The 18376-nt window shown below is 45.5% G+C and overlaps 1 protein-coding gene across 9 annotated transcripts in view; it reads left to right on the top strand.

Annotated features, from left to right (window-relative positions):
- The window catches only part of MMD (monocyte to macrophage differentiation associated), a 60707-nt gene that overhangs the window by 22328 nt on the left and 20003 nt on the right, over positions 1-18376 (top strand). For 2 of the 9 annotated variants that reach the window (XM_027519561.1, XM_027519560.1), the window contains one exon: positions 5748-7704. The exons of 6 other annotated variants lie outside the window; for them this stretch is intronic. In XM_027519561.1, coding sequence (XP_027375362.1) covers positions 5748-5948 — 201 coding nt within the window. In that variant the 3' untranslated portion in view covers positions 5949-7704. Of the gene's footprint in view, positions 1-5747; positions 7705-18376 lie in introns of those variants that run through there. One more of the 9 variants, XM_027519562.1, reaches the window with a different exon arrangement.

The following is an 18376-nucleotide window of genomic DNA, read 5'->3' as shown; positions in this document are numbered from 1 at the left end:
GGAAGGACTTCAAAAGGTCATTTGGCTCAACATTTTATTGGATATTTCTTGAATCCCTTCACTCTTACATTTCCTTTCACTTGCTTTTAAGTCGTATTATTTCTCTTTCCCAGGAAAGTGCTTTTTTTTTTTTTTTAACTTTGCTTGAAATTGTCCTTTGGGGACTTTACTGAGTGAAAACGTGGCATTACCTGTAGGAGTCAGACTAATCAGTATTGAGAAATCCATGTGCATTTGTCAGTTTGGAACAATAACGTAACGACCTCACAATCCCACCCACTGCTCACTTGTGCTTTTAGCTTATGTATTTCCAGTCTATACTCTGCATTTTTGGGCACTGGCTACTGTATTAATTAAGGAAGTCATGGTTTGTTTAGTTGAACTCTCTTCTTAGCCTGCAAGGGTCAGAAATGTACCTGTAATTTCACTCCTGAGCTCACAGGCACTTTGTAAGAATTTTGCTGTATATAGTTCTCGCTCTGGTCACAAAAATGCCTGTAAAATATTTAGGATTTATGTTTGCTTGTGTTTTTTCAAAGGGTATGCTTTATGAGATTGTAACGAGATACGTTCTTTGAGATACAAGATTTATAATGGCTTTAGTAATTTACCTTGCACCGAAAATATATATAGTTTAGTTGGTAAAGGCATCAGGGAATGGTGAGAGGAGGGAGGTGAAAGACAGAAGTGAGAAAATCTGCCTGGAAGGCGATTGAGGACACCCAGAGCAAGGTCTGTGTGATAGGTTACTAATCGTTAGAGTGAAGCTTCAGGTAAATTCCCTCTGGGTATCGTAAAAACAAGTTTATCCAGTATTTTTACTAGTGTAAATCTTTCATGGACATTTTCAAGTGGCACAATAACAGGTGACTACTGTTCACGTTTATCAAACAGGAAAATCCCCACCCTTGCCCTGATAGAACTTAGAATCAAGCAGAAAAATACCATTCATATAAAATAAGAAGTGGTCATCAAGTTTTATAAGGCTTTGGGGAAAGTGCAGCCTACTCTGGGAGGGCCTGACAGAATACCCGAGGAAATGCTATTCACGCTGATTCAGAAGGACAGACGGGAGCCAAGAGGCGGAAGAGTGGCGCAGGTGGCACAGAGACGGACCCAGCGTGGAGGGAGGCCCGGGCACAGGGAAGCAGCGTCTGAATGTGCATAGACATGTGAGGGGTGTGACCGTGCAGATGACACAAGTTCTGTGATGAAACCGGTGAGCAGAGACCAGGTCAAAAGGAACCAGGCATCTGAAGGAGCAGGAACAGCACAGATGATGAAGACTCAAACCTTTGGTGTTGCAGTCAGAATAACGAGTGTCAGAATTACCCTTCTACCACAAAGAGCTATAAAAATGCTACAAAAGTGCATGAATAACAATTTTTTGGCATTGGACACAGACATATAGGACTATGATTCTTGAGAGAGAAACCAAAAGATGAGCTTCAAATGCACTGCAGTTTTCTCCCTGTTTGGAATGCTTTCCAAACTACAGTGAAAGAAAGTGGAGTCCAGGAGCAGCCATCTGGGTGGAGGAAACAAACCAACAATTCAGCTCACTGGGCTGGGGCAGGGTCCTGGAGACGAGGGAGCTTCACAGAGAAGAGTCTCCAGAAATCTGCAAAGGGATTTCCTTGTGCCCTTGCCCAAATACTAAGCTGCATTTGTGCTGGGCAAGACGCTGCATACCCTGGTTGAAGATAGCTGTTGAAAGGCTGTGAAGTAAGTGGATATTCCTGAATGAGCCCAGTACTGGAGATCCCAGAGTTCCAACCAGCCAGAATGGAGAGACCACGCAGAGCAAAATAAGTATTCCATTGACCCTAGCAAGATCACATCTTAGACAAAGCTGTGGCACTCCCATAACAAAGCCCAGAAACCTCAAAGGATAAAGTTGATCCTCTAGTAAATAAATGGCAGAACAAACTCAACGTTTGGAAAACAACAAAATTTGTACTCTTGGCATCCATTAACTAAACAAATACTGCTAGATAAGCAAGAAGAGCCTAATGAAAATTCTAGATCTGAAAACTGTATGTTGAAAAAAAAATGTATTGGAGGAATTTAAGAACAGATGGGATACTGCAGAAGAAAAGATCAATGAACTTGAACTGTCAGGCCTCAGGCTGGGAGAAATTTGGTTTCTCTATATGTATCTGACAAAGGATATGTACCAAACACTGTAGCACTGTAAATCAATAATAAAAAGAGAAAGAGATACAAGTATCCAGTAAACCCTTGAAAAACTGCTCAATGTCACCAGTCATCTCTGAAATCAGGGAAATGAACATTAAAAGCTTACCACCACACCATACCCAATAGTTAAATTAAAAAGGCTGACGCCACCAAATACCAACAAGGATGTGAAATAACTAGAGCCTCGATTCATTGTTTTGGAAAATATAAAATGTAACCACTTTGGTAATTTGCTTAGCAGTTTATTATAAAATTAAGCACACATTTATAGTTCAGCAAAAATGAAAACATGTATCTACAAAAGGACTTGTAAAACAGTTTAAGGATTAAATTTTATTCATGATAGCCCCCAAATGGAAAGGATATTAAAACTTAATGAAATGCCAAGTAATAGAAAGGAATGAATGACATTAGCACCAGCATGCATACATGTGCACACTTGCGAGCTAAGTCACTTTAGTCGTGTCTGACTCTTTGCAACCCCATGGACTGTAGCCCGCCAGGCTCCTCTGTCCATGAGATTTTCCAGGTAAGAATACTGGAGTGGGTTGCTGTTTTCTCGTCCAGGGGATCTTCCTGACCCAGGGAGCAAGCCCGCATCTCTTACATCTCCTGCATTGGCAGGCGAGTTCTTTATCACTAGCACCAAAAATATTATATTGAGCAAAAAAGAAGCCAGACGCAGAACTGTACATACAGTATAATTCCATTTATGTGAGCTTCTAGAATGGAGAGGCTTAGTCTGTGGTAATAGCAACAAGAACAGTGGTTGCCTTAGTGGAAGGGGTTGTCTAGGATTGGGAAGGGTCACCAAAGAACTTTGAGTGTTAGGATATTTGTGTATCTTCATAGGGGTGATATGAATTACATAAAAGTATGCATTTCACAAAACCTTACAGTCCACTTAATATCTATGCATTACACTATATAAATGAATCATCAGTCTTTAAAAGACTTCCCTCCCTCTCTAAAAAAGGAATGTAACTTCAGGAAACAAAACACCTTGGTCTTGATTCAAGTCCTGATTCTGGTACTTAAAGGCTCCATGGCCGTGGGCAAATTATTTATCCTCTGTGTGTTCCAGGTTCCTCATCTGTGGAGTTGGGATAAAAATACTTAATTTAGGGTTATGAAGATTAAATGGATGTTTCAAACGTTTAATAGGGACATAGAAACACAATAATGGTGTTGATAATGAAGCAGACATAATCTGGTTTTAAGATTAACCATGTTCTGGTTCTTTGAAAGTTGATAAAGCAGTACTTATCTCTCTGACTTTAGTCTCTTCATCTCTAAAATAAGGAGGCTATGTTAGATGAGTGACTCTTCACTGGGGGGGTCAGATGCTCCTGTAAGAATCCTAACCCTCTGTTAGGAAAACCTAATCCTCTCTAAGGAAAATGTCCCTAATACATGTATACAGGGAATTTTGTATTACTCAGTTCAGTTCAGTCGCTCAGTCGTGTCCGACTCTTTGCGACCCCATGAATCACAGCATGCCAGACCTCCCTGTCCGTCACCAACTCCTGGAGTTCACTCAGACTCATGTGCATTGAGTTGGTGATGCCATCCAGCCATCTCATCCACTGTCGTCCCCTTCTCCTCCTGCCATCCCAGCATCAGGGTCTTTTCCAATGAGTCAACTCTTTGCATGAGGTGGCCAAAGTATTGGAGTTTCAGCTTTAGTATCAGTCCTTCCAGTGAACACCCAGGACTGATCTCCTTTAGGATGGACTGGTTGGATCTCCTTGCAGTCCAAGGGACTCTCAAGAGTCTTCTCCAACACCACAGTTCAAGAGCATCAATTCTTCGGCGCTCAGCTTTCTTCACAACCCAACTCTCACATCCATACATGACCACTGGAAAAACCATAGCCTTGACTAGACGGACCTTTGTTGGCAAAGTACTGTCTCTGCTTTTGAATATGCTATCAAGGGTGGTCATAACTTTCCTTCCAAGGAGTAAGCATCTTTTAATTTCATGGCTGCACTCACCATCTGCAGTGATTTTGGAGCCCAAAAAAATAAAGTCAGCCACTGTTTCCAGTGTTTCCCCATCTAATTCCCATGAAGTGATGGGAACAGATGCCATGATCTTCGTTTTCTGAATGATGAGCTTTAAGCCAACTTTTTCACTTTCATCAAGAGGCTCCTTAGTTCTTCTTGGGCTTTGTGCCATAAGGGTGGTGCCATCTGCATATCTGAGGTTATTGATATTTCTCCCGGCAATCTTGATTCCAGCTTGTGCTTCTTTCAGCCCAGCATTTCTTATGATGTACTCTTATTAATGGATATTAATTGCTCTATAACCTCTAGGAAATAATAAATGTGTCTGGTGTTTTGTTTTGCTATGTTTTACTTTTTAAAGAAAATGAAATCTGACTGATGTCCCATCTGACCAAGGTTAAGGAGCAATCTGAGAAGTCTCCTTCCTCATTGTTTGATCCTGCAGAACACCACGGTGCCTATGTGAATTTTGAAGATGGGGCTGGCCCTCGCCCCCGGCCTGGGTCCTCACGCCTGGCTCTGTGTCCAATGTGGCCATCGCCCTCACCTCGGCACAGGCAGCCCACGCATCGGGGCCCCCCAGTCCCCTGTTGGACTTCTGCAGGGCCCTGCTCTAAGGCTCCCAAGGCTGCAGGGCCCAGGCCTCCAGAACACCCCCACCGTTGTCCCTTCCAAGGCCTGGCCACAAGCTGCTGTAGGTTCCCACTCACCCTGCGGAACCGGAGACCTCCCTGTTCTGGTCTCCAGAAACCCTCGTGAGTTTGTCCATCAGCATCTTGAGCCCTGCCTCTGTTCTCTTCACCTGCCATTCACACAGCCCGGTCTCATCTTGTAGATGAGTCAAGGGCTTTGAAAACCAAGAGTACTTTATAAAGTCTCCTTTTTGTGCTAAAGCACACCTGACTGTTAATTTCCTGCTGAGCTAAAACACTCCCAAGCACAAAGACACAAAGGCCTGGTGCATCTAGAAGGCTAGGAACTGTATTGTGCTGTACGATCTCAGAGGTCACTCCTAGCAAGGATTTTCCTTCTGGCTATGTCAGCTGTAAGGGAGCCACAAGCTCACAGAAACAGGAGGAGTCTGAGGAAAGTGATTAGTGTAGAACAGAGTTTGAGGAAGACAAAGGGAGTGAAAACCGTGCTGGAGATGTGGATTATAAGCAGAGCGGCTTGAGTGTACCTTAGTAGGGAAGAAGGCTGCTCAAGAGAAAGATGAAAGCCAAGGACTGTACTTTATCAAATGAATGACCGTTCATTTTAGATGCGATTGCAGTCTGCTTAAACAAGCTATAGATGAGCAGAAGATGCTGCTGTTTGCCTTGGAACCTATAACCTGATTGCTTGGTGAGATCCAGACAGCCGATTTCCGAGGTTAATCCAGGTCGATTTAAGTGTAGTTCATGTGTACAGATAAGGATTCTGTTTGCGCAGAGCTGCTTTGTTGTCTGGAAAATCAGGAGACTTAGGGGGCATTTGCAGGGATGGTTTTAGCTGTCATCAGAGTAACATCCAAACCTTTTCGTTTTTTTCCTCTGTTGACAGAACAACACGGATGGACTTCACGAACTTGCCTGCGGGGGCTTAATTTATTGCCTGGGAGTTGTGTTCTTCAAGAGCGATGGCATCATTCCATTTGCGCATGCCATCTGGCACCTGTTTGTGGCCACGGCAGCTGCAGTGCATTACTATGCCATTTGGAAATATCTTTACCGAAGTCCTACAGATTTTATGCGACATTTATGACCAATCTGTACTAGGTCTCCAAACCAGTATTATTTCAGTTATGGCACTTAAGAGTGGGATAAGAGCTGAAAATTGCACAGAGGAAGAAAAGAAGACAACTGCACTGACTTTCTTGATATCTTTTGAATATAATTACTGTGAAAGTTATGAAAGCTGTGTTCTGGGATTTTCCCCCTCACAGCAAGTAAATAAGGTAGTGAGTTAATTATTCATTCCATTCCACTATCATGAAGGACTCTGGAGAGACTTGGCCAACTGATGTTTACAAACCAGAATTTTGTATTTTAATTTTACAGATTTTACTACATGATTTTTCTAAATTACTAGGTCAGATTGTAAAAGTCAGTGCAATAACAAAACTTCCTTTTTAAGAGAAAATGATTTCTATCACTTTCCCATTAGCTGTTAAAAGAATCATGACTAGAAATTACACTACTTTTTACCATGTTTCATCTTGGCATACGTAGTTATTTTTTAAATAGAAACTTCAGTTTTTTGTAAATTTTTTAAAAAATACTTCATTGAAGCACATCTGTGCGGTTCTTCATTCATGTGAATTTTTGCAGCAGTCTGTCAACATTCCACAAATGAACAAACATTATACCTCTTCTCTGAGAGTTTTATTAAGCATGGAGAGATTGCCAATTTTTAAAAGCTGCAACTTTTCCAAAACTTTCCTGCCAACCTCTGACTCTGAATTCCATGCTGCTTTGGGCCACATATTTGACCTAGTTTGGTTTCCCAGCGATAGAAAAGCATTTTGATATCACTAACTTTTTCAAAAGGTTGAACTTTTTCTCTATGCCTTTGCCGTGACTTCTTCGGGGTCTTTTCCCACAGAGGAGTATCCAGTCTGTATTAAGACAGGATTGCTGGCTTGGCCGTCCACCGAACACTCCTGAAGAGCGCTGTGAATTACAGTGAATAGTGGTCATACCTGTCTGGTGCCCAGTGGTTAAGTTATTGTCACTTAGCTTTATATTATCGGTTTGATAGTCATTTTAAGTTGTGGAACTCAATGCATAAATTCACATTTCTCCCTTTCCTTTGCATCTCCTGATACACTTTTTATCTTAGAAAAGTATCTAAAGCACTGTTTGACAAACTCACGTGTCTGTTGTCCATCAGTTACAGCCTGGCTCAGTGGAGTGATATTTAATATATTGTTTTTGGTTTTTCTTCAATGTCTTATATTAAGATTAACATATTAGTTGCTTTTTGGTTAATCTCCTGTTGGTGTTTTAATAAATAACCTTGCATTTAGATCGGGTGCTGATATTGCCTGTTTTCTAGTGATTGGGTAAGATCACTGGAATTGTTAGTTTGACAGTATATTGAATTCAGTTCATTGAAATTTTGTACTGATGTAGCCTTAAAGGAGGGTTTATTTTGTGTGTGTGTGTATGCTTAGAACTCTGACGTTGATAAGTTATATGGGAATGAGGAGCAGAAGAACTGCCTTTTGCTGATGAATTCTGAAACAGGCAAAAGTGAAAGTTAATAGTTGCTCAGTCATGTCCGACTCTCTGCAACCCCAAATAGGCAAGGTACCCAGTGAAAACGCCAACCAGACCATCCCTTCTGCATGGCTCTGAGCATCTGGATGCCTCTTGTTTTTTGTGTATATTTAATTTTAAGTATATTAACTTTTGTGGATTCATTTGAAATCTGCTCAAAAGTACCACTGTCAAAACCACTAAAGTGTATGTAAAAAATTGTGCTGTAGACAAAAATAAAATTGTTACTTGGACTTGTTCCACTGTCTCTAAATTAGATGACTGTGAAAATGATAATGCATTTTTGAACGCCTGAGCTCATCTAGCATATGTAATTTGTATACTAGCCTTTTTTTCCTCTCTTTTTTTTTTTTTTGAAAAGTCAGGATGGGAATAAAAACAAATGTACCCTGTCATCTAGAATTTTCTAGTCCACTTTTTAATAATTGCTAGAACCAGTGCAAACATTTAACCACATTTTCAGCTTAAAATATGCCAGTCTGGGCCTAAGGATTATAAATTTTATAAATGATGTTACCCAGAGAAGCCTTTTGGTTTAGTTTATATAATATCCTATAAGATTGAGCTTACATGCTTTTTTGTTACCAAGCAGACACATACTGTAAGTGAGTAGCAACTCTGTGAGTGTTGGATTTCATTCTCCCTCTTCTGCAGGGTAGGAAACAGTCAGGCTTACCTGCCTCGTGCTCATTCAGGGAGCTGGGACAGGAACCCAGGTTCTCTCCAGTTCTGAAGCCTCCTGTTCAGTTTGCATCACAGCATTGTCAGAGTCAGCAAGAACAAATGGATCAAAAACTTGAAATGAAAATTGGTCAGGCATACACATGGGAAAGAAAACAATTTTCACACAGTTTAGAACCTCAGTAAACCACACACAAACCTCTGTCAAATCTATTTGAAGATTGGGTGTCTTGAGGTTTTATTTAGAATTCTGTTGTCTAGTCCACCAGGGTAACCTCATCTCTTCCTGGAGCATCTGCTCACTCTGTGTATCTCCTTCTTTATCAATTGTTCAGTCGCTCATTTGTGTCCAGCTCTTTGTGACCCCATGGACAGCAGCGTGCCAGGCCTTTCTGTCCTTTACTATCTCCTGGAGCTTGCTCAAAGTCATGTCCATTGAGTCAGTGATGCCATCCAACCATCTCATCCTCTGTCGTCCCCTTCTCCTGCCTTCAGTCTTTCCCAGCATCAGGGTCTTCTCAAATGAATCAGCTCTTCACATCAGGTGGCCAAAGTATTGGAGTTTCAGCTTCAGCATCAGTCCTTCCAATGAACATTCAGGACTGATTTCCTAAAGGATGGACTGGTTGGATCTCCTTGCTGTCCAAGGGACTCTAGAGTCTTCTCTAGCACCCCAGTTTGAAAGCATCAATCCTTATCAGTACCTCCAGCCTAAACTGTTCTCTGAAGGCCAGACCTCTCTAATCAACTGCCTCTTCCCCACCTCCAGCACATTTTCCTCACCCGGTCCCAAGCTGAGGTCATCTTCATTCCCCCACCAAACTCATCTCTGAAATATCTTATCCTGGTTGATGGCATGGCCGTAGCCGTCTACATCCTTGATTTCTCTGACTGCCGACCCCCAAGATTCAACCAGGCAGCCAGAGCTGTCACCTCCACCTCAGGCCCAGCTCCCTGATCTGGTTCCTCAACCCATTTCCCACTGCAGCTCCCTATAAAGCCCTAGAAAGCGATTCTCAGACTATTGTAGCCACTTCCTCGTGTACCCGCCACTGGTCACACTCAATAGACAAGCTCATCCTCCACGCTTACCAGCGTCATCCCCCTGAAAGAATGAGGATGTCTCTCCCCTGCTTCAGGACTGCCACTGACGGTTGTATGGCTCTGTACGGCTCAGGCTGCCTATGGCTTGTGGCCTCTTCACATGCTCAGTTTAGTTCAGTCGCTCAGTCGTGTCTGACTCCTCAATCCCACGGACCGCAGCACACCAGGCCTCCCTGTCCATCACCAACCCCCGGAGTTCACTCAAACTCATGTCCATCGAGTTGGTGATGCCATCCAACCATCTCATCCTCTGTCATCCCTTCTCTTCCCACCTTCAATCTTTCCCAGCATCAGGGTCTTTTCCAGTGAGTCAGTTCTCATCAGGTGGCCAAAGTACTGGAGCTTCAACTTCAGCATCAGTCCTTCCAATGAATATTCAGGGTTGATTTCCTTTAGGATTGACTGGTTCAACCTCCTTGGAATCCAAGGGACTCTCAAGAGTCTTCTCTAATACCACAATTCAAAAGCATCAATTCTTCGGCGCTCAGCTTTCTTTAAAGTCCAACTCTCACATCCATACATGACTACTGGAAAGACCATAGCCTTGACTAGATGGACCTTTGTTGGCAATGTCTCTGCTTTTTAATATGCTGTCTAGGTCGGTCATAACTTTTCTTCCAGGGAGCAAGCGTCTTTTAATTTCATGCTGACTCTTCCTTATTCTTTCCCCGACTGAACCCCACGGACTAGCCCCATGACGTCTTGCCTTCATGGTGCCTTTGTCCCTGTGCTTTCGTACCCGCTCTTCCTCGGCTTGGAAGGCTCTGCTGGGTCCAGACCTCCACCAGCACTCCCAGGCTCCGGCCCCATGTGCCCTCCCAGTTGGGCCTCAGCACCGCTGCCCCTTTTTGGCCCCATCCTTTGCCCTGGGGAGTGTTTGTCTGTCTGCCCTCTCTGTGGTAGGGACCACCCCTCTGCAGGCAGGAGCTGAGTCTCACCCAGCTCCATCTGCAGCACAGCGCCACCCTCACAGCAGAAGTGTAAAGAGGCCTGGGAATGAGAGTGGAAAGGGAGGGGCAGGTTGGAGGGTGGTGTCATGCGTGAGAAAGACAACATAAAGTGTTTTCAGGACACACTTGTTATACCCAGTGGATCTGGTCCCTGAAAGCCAATGCGGCTCGCACCGACTGGCTTGACTCCAGTTCCTTGGCCTCACTGGCTTCCCTGACCAAGGGTCCGCTAGAACATTCATAGCGACCACAGTAAAAGTTGATGAGAAACTGGCATGGAAACATGAGACTGTGTCCTAAATAAGGGAAAATCCAAGCTAGATTACCGAAGGGTTCAGAGGACCGACTACCCATCATGTAAAAGGCACATGCAACACGATGTTCATCGCAGCACTATTTACAATAGCCAGGTCATGGAAGCAACCTGGTTGTCCATCAGCAGATGAATGAATAAGAAGTTGTGGTGCATGTAGACAATGGGATATTACTCAGGCATAGAAAGGAATAAATTTGAGTTGGTTGAACTGAAGTGGATGAACCTAGAGCCTATTAATATTGTATACTAACACATATATACGGAATCTAGAAAAGCAGTGCTGATGAACCTGTTTGTGGGGCAGGGATGGAGGTGCGGACATGCAGAGCGGACTTGCGGATGCAGCAGGGCAGGGAGAGGGCAGGACGAACTGAGAGAATAGCGCTGAAACATAGACACTACGGTGTGGAGATCAGACAGCTGGCAGGAAGCTTCTGTACAACACAGGAGCTCAGGGCTCAGTAACGACCTAGAGGGGAGGGATGCCGGCGGGACGGGAGGGAGCTTCCAGAGGGAGGGGACACATGCATACCTTTGGCTGATTCACGTTGCACAGCAGAAACAAACATGACACTGTAAAGCGATTATCCTCCAACTGGAACTAAACTTATGAAAGTCTGGAAAGCTGTTCTGCCTATCCTGCCTCCCTCTGGTCCTCTTCTCTGCATGTAATAATAAACTGAAATAACACTTGGTTCTGCAACCCGTGAGCCTCAGTGCAGACTGCCCTCAATTAGAAGGAGTCCACTCATCCTAATGCATTATCTTGTATTTTCTGCCATTCTTTCCCCTGCTATTTAAGGAATTTGGTTTTTGTTTTGTACAGTTGTAAATATGCCACATATGCAATTATGTAACTGCTTTTTCCTGCTTATTATATTAACATTTTAAAAAATTATTATATAGCTTTCATAGCCAACATTTTTAATGGCTCCATCATCTTTCCAGACCAGACATGCAGCCTGTGTCATTCACCTAATTGGGGGGTTTTAGATTCAGATTTTTCATTACTGTAAACAGTGCTGTATGAACAGCTTTGCATAAAGTTTTGCCCCTGTTTGTGACTGGGTCTTTGAGATAATAAGAAACAATTTGAGTACTTTCTATGTCTGGGGGACTGGTACTGTGCTAGTTACATGGACTATCTCACTCTTTACAAAAAACCTTATGCGTAGACAGTTTTATCTCCATTTTACAGATTAGAAAACAAGCACAGATAAATGAATTTCCTTGCTCAAGATAAGTGTCAGAGCCAGATTAAACCCAGGGATCCTGGAGTCAGCGTTTTCATTCTCAAGAGTGCAATCCCTGGGTCAAAGTTTTCTTAATGGGTTTACCCAAAGTGAAAGTGAAAGTCGCTGTGTCCTGTCCGACTCTTTTAGACCCCACAGACTATACAGTCCAGGGAATTCTCCAGGCCAGAATACTAGAGTGGGCAGCCGTTCCCTTCTCCAGGGGATATTCCCAACCCAGATATCGAACCGGGGTCTCCTGCACTGCAGGCAAATTCTTTACCCACTGAGCTACTAGCGAAGCCCAAAGGAAGACCTTTTAAAAATGAGACTCATTCCAAACCTCCAGATTTTTGCTTGACATTTTCAGGTTATGTCTACTCTTCTTGTGTGCCAATTAGATGGAAAGTGAAAAAGGAAAATTTCCAAATGAAACTGACCTCGAAGAAGCCGATTCACTCCCTTCCTTGGGAAGCAAAATAAAGTTTCCCAAGAGGACCTGAGAAATGTTTTTAGTTTAACAAGGTTAGAATTACTGCATTCGCGTCTTTCTGCTGCTTTTGCTAGTTGGAACAGACAGTGCCAACCTCTTACATTCTGCGCCTCTTCCCCCTACATGCTTCCCTGTGATGTATCAGCGGGGTGATTTTTCCAAGAAGCAGTGCCACTGTGCAGTCTAGCCACTTGCAAAGCGAGTCAAAACTATTGCCATCAGGAGCCTGTCCAACACAACAGCTCTCTCGTTCTTCTACACAATTCACTGTCGCTCAGACTTTGCCTGCACTCGGAAGCCAAGGCCAAACAACTGGCCAGGCTTCAGGAGGGCCTTGGGAAACATGCTGTCAGCCCCAGCCGGGAGAGGTTGCATCTACCCCTGGTATTCCGTGCCAGATCAGATTTACGACACCCAAACAATGTCAGCCACCAAAAAGGTCAGGAAATGCTATCCATCAAGAAGATTTGGTTCTTTTAAAACATGAGTGTTTTCTGATCTCATCTGCAAGCTGCATACTGAATTGGCATGGATCAGCCAGCCTGGGACAGATTGCCAGTGAAGATGAGCTTCAGTAAATCCCTCGTGACCTTGGAGCCTCCATGCCCACCTGCAGAAGGGGTCCAGGACCTCCCTCGGGCTGCAGCCCCAGGATGAAATGATACCCCAGAAGTGCCTAGTTCATGCATTCTGGCATATGACTGGCGCTACACAAATGGCCTCCCCATATGGCTGAGCTTTTAAATGATTCTAGCCCACCTGCAGAGATTTTCAAGCAGAAGCAACCTGAAGGAACAGTTAGTGGCGCTCTTAAAAAGTCTCCTGCAATTTTTAGCTCTTAGAAGTTCATGGGACTGTGGCTGAAGCTAAACTGAGGCAGGCGGTCACCCCTGGCTTTCTAGTGGTTTAGTGCCCTCTGTTACCAATGTTCTTTAAATATTGCTTTCTTGAAACAGATCCAGAGCACTATGTGGACAAAGGTGGGCAAGGAAAGCTGGACAGTTTTCCTTCTGTGCCCAGAGGGGAACATGCGCCCTCCACCTAGTCAACCCGGAGGCCCCCGGTTGACTGGGCCACACTCCCGGGCAGCAATGTGGTCCATGCCTACTGCTACACGTGCCACTTTGGAGGCTCACCTACCAGACCCACCTTCGATGGCTTGTTCAAGAATCAGTTCTAGGAGCTTCCCTGGTGGTTCAGTGGTTAAGAATCCGCCTGCCAATGCAGAGGACATGGGTTCAGTCCTTGGTCCAAGAAGGTCCCCCACGCCGCGGGGCAAGTAAACTCATGAGCCGCAGCTACTGAGCCCTGTGCCCTGGAGCCTGGGCCGCACAAGAGCAGCCGCCCCAGGAAGGAGCCGCCACAGCGCAGCCAGAGGTCAGCCCCGCCCACCACAGAGAGAGCCCTCGAGCAGCGACCAGGGCCCAGGGCAGCCGCAGAGAAACAACTGAGGGACTTCTAAAAATGAAGAATTACTGTTAACTACAATATACAATGTCTCCTCCGTCTTATCTCAACTTATTCCCCCTGAAGTTGCACGTTCATCCATCAAATGTTTGAAAGAGAAAGTGTCAGTCACTCAGTTGTGTCCAGCTGGAGTGGGTAGCCATTCCCTTCTTCTGGGCATATTCCCAACCCAGGGAGCAAACCCAGGTCTCCTGCGTTGCAGGCAGATTCTTTACTGTCTGTTGTTGTTCGGTCACTCAATTGTGTCTGACTCTGTGACCCCATGGACTGCAGCATGCCAGGCTTTCCTGTCCTTCACCATCTCCCAGAGTTTACTTAAACTCGTGTCCATTGAGTTGGTGATGCCATCCAACCATCTCATCCTCTGTCATCCCCTTCTCCTCCTGCCCTCAATATTTCCCAGCAACAGGGTCTTTTCAAATGAGTCGGCTCTTCGCATCACGTGGCCAAAGTATTGGAGTTTCAGCTTCAACATCAGTCCTTCAAATGAACACCCAGGACTGATCTCCTTTAGGATGGACTGGTTGGATCTCCTTGCAGTCCAAAGGACTCCCAACAGTATTCTCCAACACCACAGTTCAAAAGCATCAGTTCTTCAGTGCTCAGCTTTCTTTATGGTCTGACTCATGTCTGAGCCACTATCAACTGTTTTGTGGGTATCAAATCTGTGCTAGAGACTGATCTCCTACCGCGGATGCTATAAAAAGACAAAACTCCTGCCTGTCACTCAGGCCAGATGATCCCCTGGCTCCACTCCTTTATCTGGTCCCAAGGCCTTAGTGGAGTTTTGCTGACCTGTTTTCTGGCACTTTCCAAATGACAGTGGCCAGTCAACATGCCAGTGTGAGCCCACAGGTAGGAAGTGGCTGCTTTAACTAGCTTTTCAACAGCTGCCTTGTTCAGGGCAGTAGATTTGCATCTGCTGGGCCAGATTCAAATCCTCTGAAAATCAGCTGTTGCTTTGGAAGAACACGCCTTAGAGGAAGCCTGTGTGAAGTCTGCTCTCAGAGCCTCCCTGCACTCCAGAAGCTCAGAAGCGTGTCAGGTGCTTTTGAAGTGGGCTTTCCCCAGCCTCCCAGGCAAGGGTGAGGCGTGAGAGACACCTGCCCGCTGAGACCTTTCCTTTGGCGCTGACAGTAAGTTGCGTCTGTGCCCTCTAGGCCCCCGTGTTCTCCTGGGGAGAGGACTTGGGGACAAATTAGTAATTATAATACAACCTAATCACAGTGTTTGTATTGGCTGCTATTGGAGGAGGTGATTAACCCTGCCCAGGGGAGTCCGAAGTCCTCCCCGTAGAGGCAGTTTCAGCTGAGACTGGCAGGGTGTGTGGGGACTTACTAGGGAGATGAGAAATAAGGGGGCAGTGGGTAGAGACAGGGTAGGGCGGAGATGATAGTCTGGGCACAGGGAAAGAATAAGCAGGGGCGCATGGCAGCGAACAGTCCGACAGGTTTCCTAACCAGCATGGGTGCTCCTGAGAAACGCTGCGTGGGGCCTCTGGAGGGAAGATGATGCTGACGGCAGATAGTAGCAGCAGCTTGTGTGATTGCCTACTAAGGGCCTGTTGTACACGACCTCTCGGGAGAAGAGAGAGGGTGTGATGCTGAACAGAGCGCTGTGGGACTCCCAGGCACAATGGCCTTTTTGTTCACCATTTCTTATAGGCAAGACTCCAGCCTCCGTGACCTTCTCTGAGTTCCAAAGAGCAGATTCAAACAGTTGCTAATCAAGGGAGGAGCAGCCACAAAACCACAGGATTAAAGGGAAACTCATCAAGATTAGGAGATTAGACCACCTCAGACCCTGCACACACCCTAATGTTGTCAGCAACCCCACCCTTCTGAAACTTGCAGAAGACAGAAGTAAACTATTACTGCCTTGATCCTTATCACATACGCCTGCCTAAATAGACAAATCTTTTTCTAATCGGGCTTCCATGGTGGCTCAGTGGTAATGAATCTGCCTGCCAAAGTGGGTTTGATCCCTGGGTTGGGAAGATGCCCTGGAGAAGGAAATGGCAACCCACTCCAGTATTCTTGCCTGGGAAATCTCATGGACAGAGAAGCCTGGCAGGCTGCAGTCCATGGGGTTGCAAAAGAGTCAGACACGAATCCGTGACTAAACAACAACACTTCACCAGGAAAGGGGTACAATCCTTGAGGTGCTATCCTACTGTGTTCCCTCTTTGCCTGGCAAAGAAATAAAGCCACTCTTTCCTTCTTCATAACTGCGTCTGTATTTCTGTTTCTCATTGGTGCACAGGGAGCCAAGATTTTGACAAAAGCAGGGTGGGGCACTCATCTATTCCTCTGGCAATTGAGGAAGATGACCCTGTATGCATGTGAAGTGTTCTGCAGCAAACTCCTAGATGGGTTTCTTTGTTTCAATATTTCTGGGTTTCCTTTTCCCGTTTTCAACCCCGCCTAAGCACATAACACCTTAGAATTCTTATGGGTGGCAAATATTCCAGGGTTCATCTGACCTGAAGCTCCAATACTTTGGCCACCTGATGCAAAGAGCTGACTCATTGGAAAAGACCCTGATGCTGGGAAAGACTGAAGACAGGAAGAGAAGGGGACGACAGAGGATGAGATGGTTGGATGGCATCACTGACTCGATGGACATGAGTTTGAGCAAGCTCCAGGAGATGGTGAAGGACAGGGAAGCCTGGCATGCTGCAGTCCATGGGGTCACAAACAATCGAACACAACCGAGTGACTGAGCAACATCTGAGGTGATTCTTGGGTTATTGTATACAAGTTGAAATAACACCTGGTAAAAGTAAGCTATGAGTTGGCTGGAAGGGGCTTCCGACCCTGGAGACTGTCATCCTTTGCTATGGACGTAGATAATCAAGATCTGAAGGTATTATGGAGACCCTCAGCATCCAGGCATTCAATGCATTCAACAAAGCGTGAGCCCCTCTGACATGCCAGATGCCGTTCCAGGCACTGGGGAGACAGCAAATTCCTGCCTCATGGGACTGACATTCTCCTGGAGGAGAAAGGGACTATAAACAAAATGTACAGGTAAACGGCTTGGCAGATGGTGCCGTGGAGGAAAGCACGCAGGAGAGAGGCAGGGGGCGTGGGGGCGGGAGGACCTGTGCTCAGGACAGGCGCTCTCTGAGAGGGGAGACTGGAAGGACCCGCGGGGCCGATTGCCGCTGCGAAAGGCCTTCCTGGGGAGGGACCGCGCAAGCACAGAGGGGGCCGGGAGGAGCCCTGTGAGCAGGGTGGGAGCACTCTTGGCAACGAAGTCAGGGAGGCTGCCAGAGCCCGTCTCCTTTGACCGAGTTCGATTCAGCCTCCCGAGTTCCCTTTCTGACAAGTCCCTGACCTCGGGCCCTGTCCTTGGCCTGTTTAGTCCAGTCTTAGCATGAATCCTGCTGGGTCAGTTAAAAGGAAAATCCTTACCTTTGGGAGCTAATGAAATTCCTCATCCCCCAGCACTGGTATCTTACAACCCTGGCCTGCTCGGTCATTTTCCACCCACTGACCACCCCACTCCTGCCCGCAGCCCCGTTCCTTGACTGTAACTTCCCCCCGGTCATTGTATTGAGCTTAGTGGCCCTTACTCCAAAACGCCATTGCGGTAGCCTCTGAAAGAGTCTGCCTACTCACCTTTAACAAGTGTCATGGATTATTTTTCCTTTAAAAGGGGAACTGAATGGCGGATATATAGGGCTTTGGAAGCCACTGTAAGGTCCGCGGGCACATGTTTGGTGTTGTGATTAGCGATGGAATTCCTTGAGGGATCATCTAGAGAGATCCCAACGCTGTGCTCTCAATAATGAACTGTGGCTGGGCAGTTCATTTCCTAAATAGCAGAAAAGCACATGTGCAAGACCCTGGGTCTTGGTTTATCTTTAAAATGCAGATTTTAGCAATAAAACCAATCTCAGAATATAGTCAAACACTGTAAAAGTATTAATTTAAAAATGAGCACCAATCTTAGAAATAAGAAGTGGGCCCGTGTATTTCCTCACAAGCAGCCTTGAACTGTCTGATTGTTTAAGAGGGAGATTTGCAGACTTTCTCCCCTACCTGCCCCCACCTCCACCCCTCCCTAGCTGATCTTTGCTCCCGGAAAAGAAAGCTGCTTTGTGCAGTGTCTTATCTCTGTTCTGCCCATTGATTTAACTTGCTTCTGTGGTGGCCTCAGTGGTGGAAATCTACCTTGTGTCTGGCCCAAGACTATCTTCTTTCCTTATCAGCTTTAGCAACTTGAGCCAGTGAGAGACAAAGGGCTGGCTCTTCACAGATCTGCTTTGGAGGCTGTGACCTGGCCGGTGGAACAGAGAGGAATAAGTGACTCGACTAAGCCTTGATGTCCTCTGTTTGAAAAGGGAGATTAGGCTGTCCCCTCCTAGGACTATGGTGACATTATTTGCATGAAATGTCTAACACAGGACCTGACAATCAGGAGGCACTGAATTCCATTCCCAAAAGTTCTTCCTCATCAGAGGTGCCCTGGAGAATGTGGACTAGCTCCTGGCTAGGAACACCACCCTTATGGCAGAAAGCAAAGAAGAACTAAAGAGCCTCTTGAGGAAAGTAAAAGAAGAGAATGAAAAAGTTGGCTTAAAACTCAACATCCAGAAAACTAAGATCGTGGCATCTGGTCCCATCACTTCCTGGCAAATAGATGGGGAAACAATGGAAACAG

Source organism: Bos indicus x Bos taurus, chromosome 19 (genome assembly GCF_003369695.1).
Source record: "Bos indicus x Bos taurus breed Angus x Brahman F1 hybrid chromosome 19, Bos_hybrid_MaternalHap_v2.0, whole genome shotgun sequence".
In the NCBI taxonomy this organism is placed as follows: Eukaryota; Metazoa; Chordata; class Mammalia; order Artiodactyla; family Bovidae; genus Bos; species Bos indicus x Bos taurus.
Note: the sequence above shows the minus strand (reverse complement) of the source record. Positions and strands in the feature narration are given on the sequence as shown.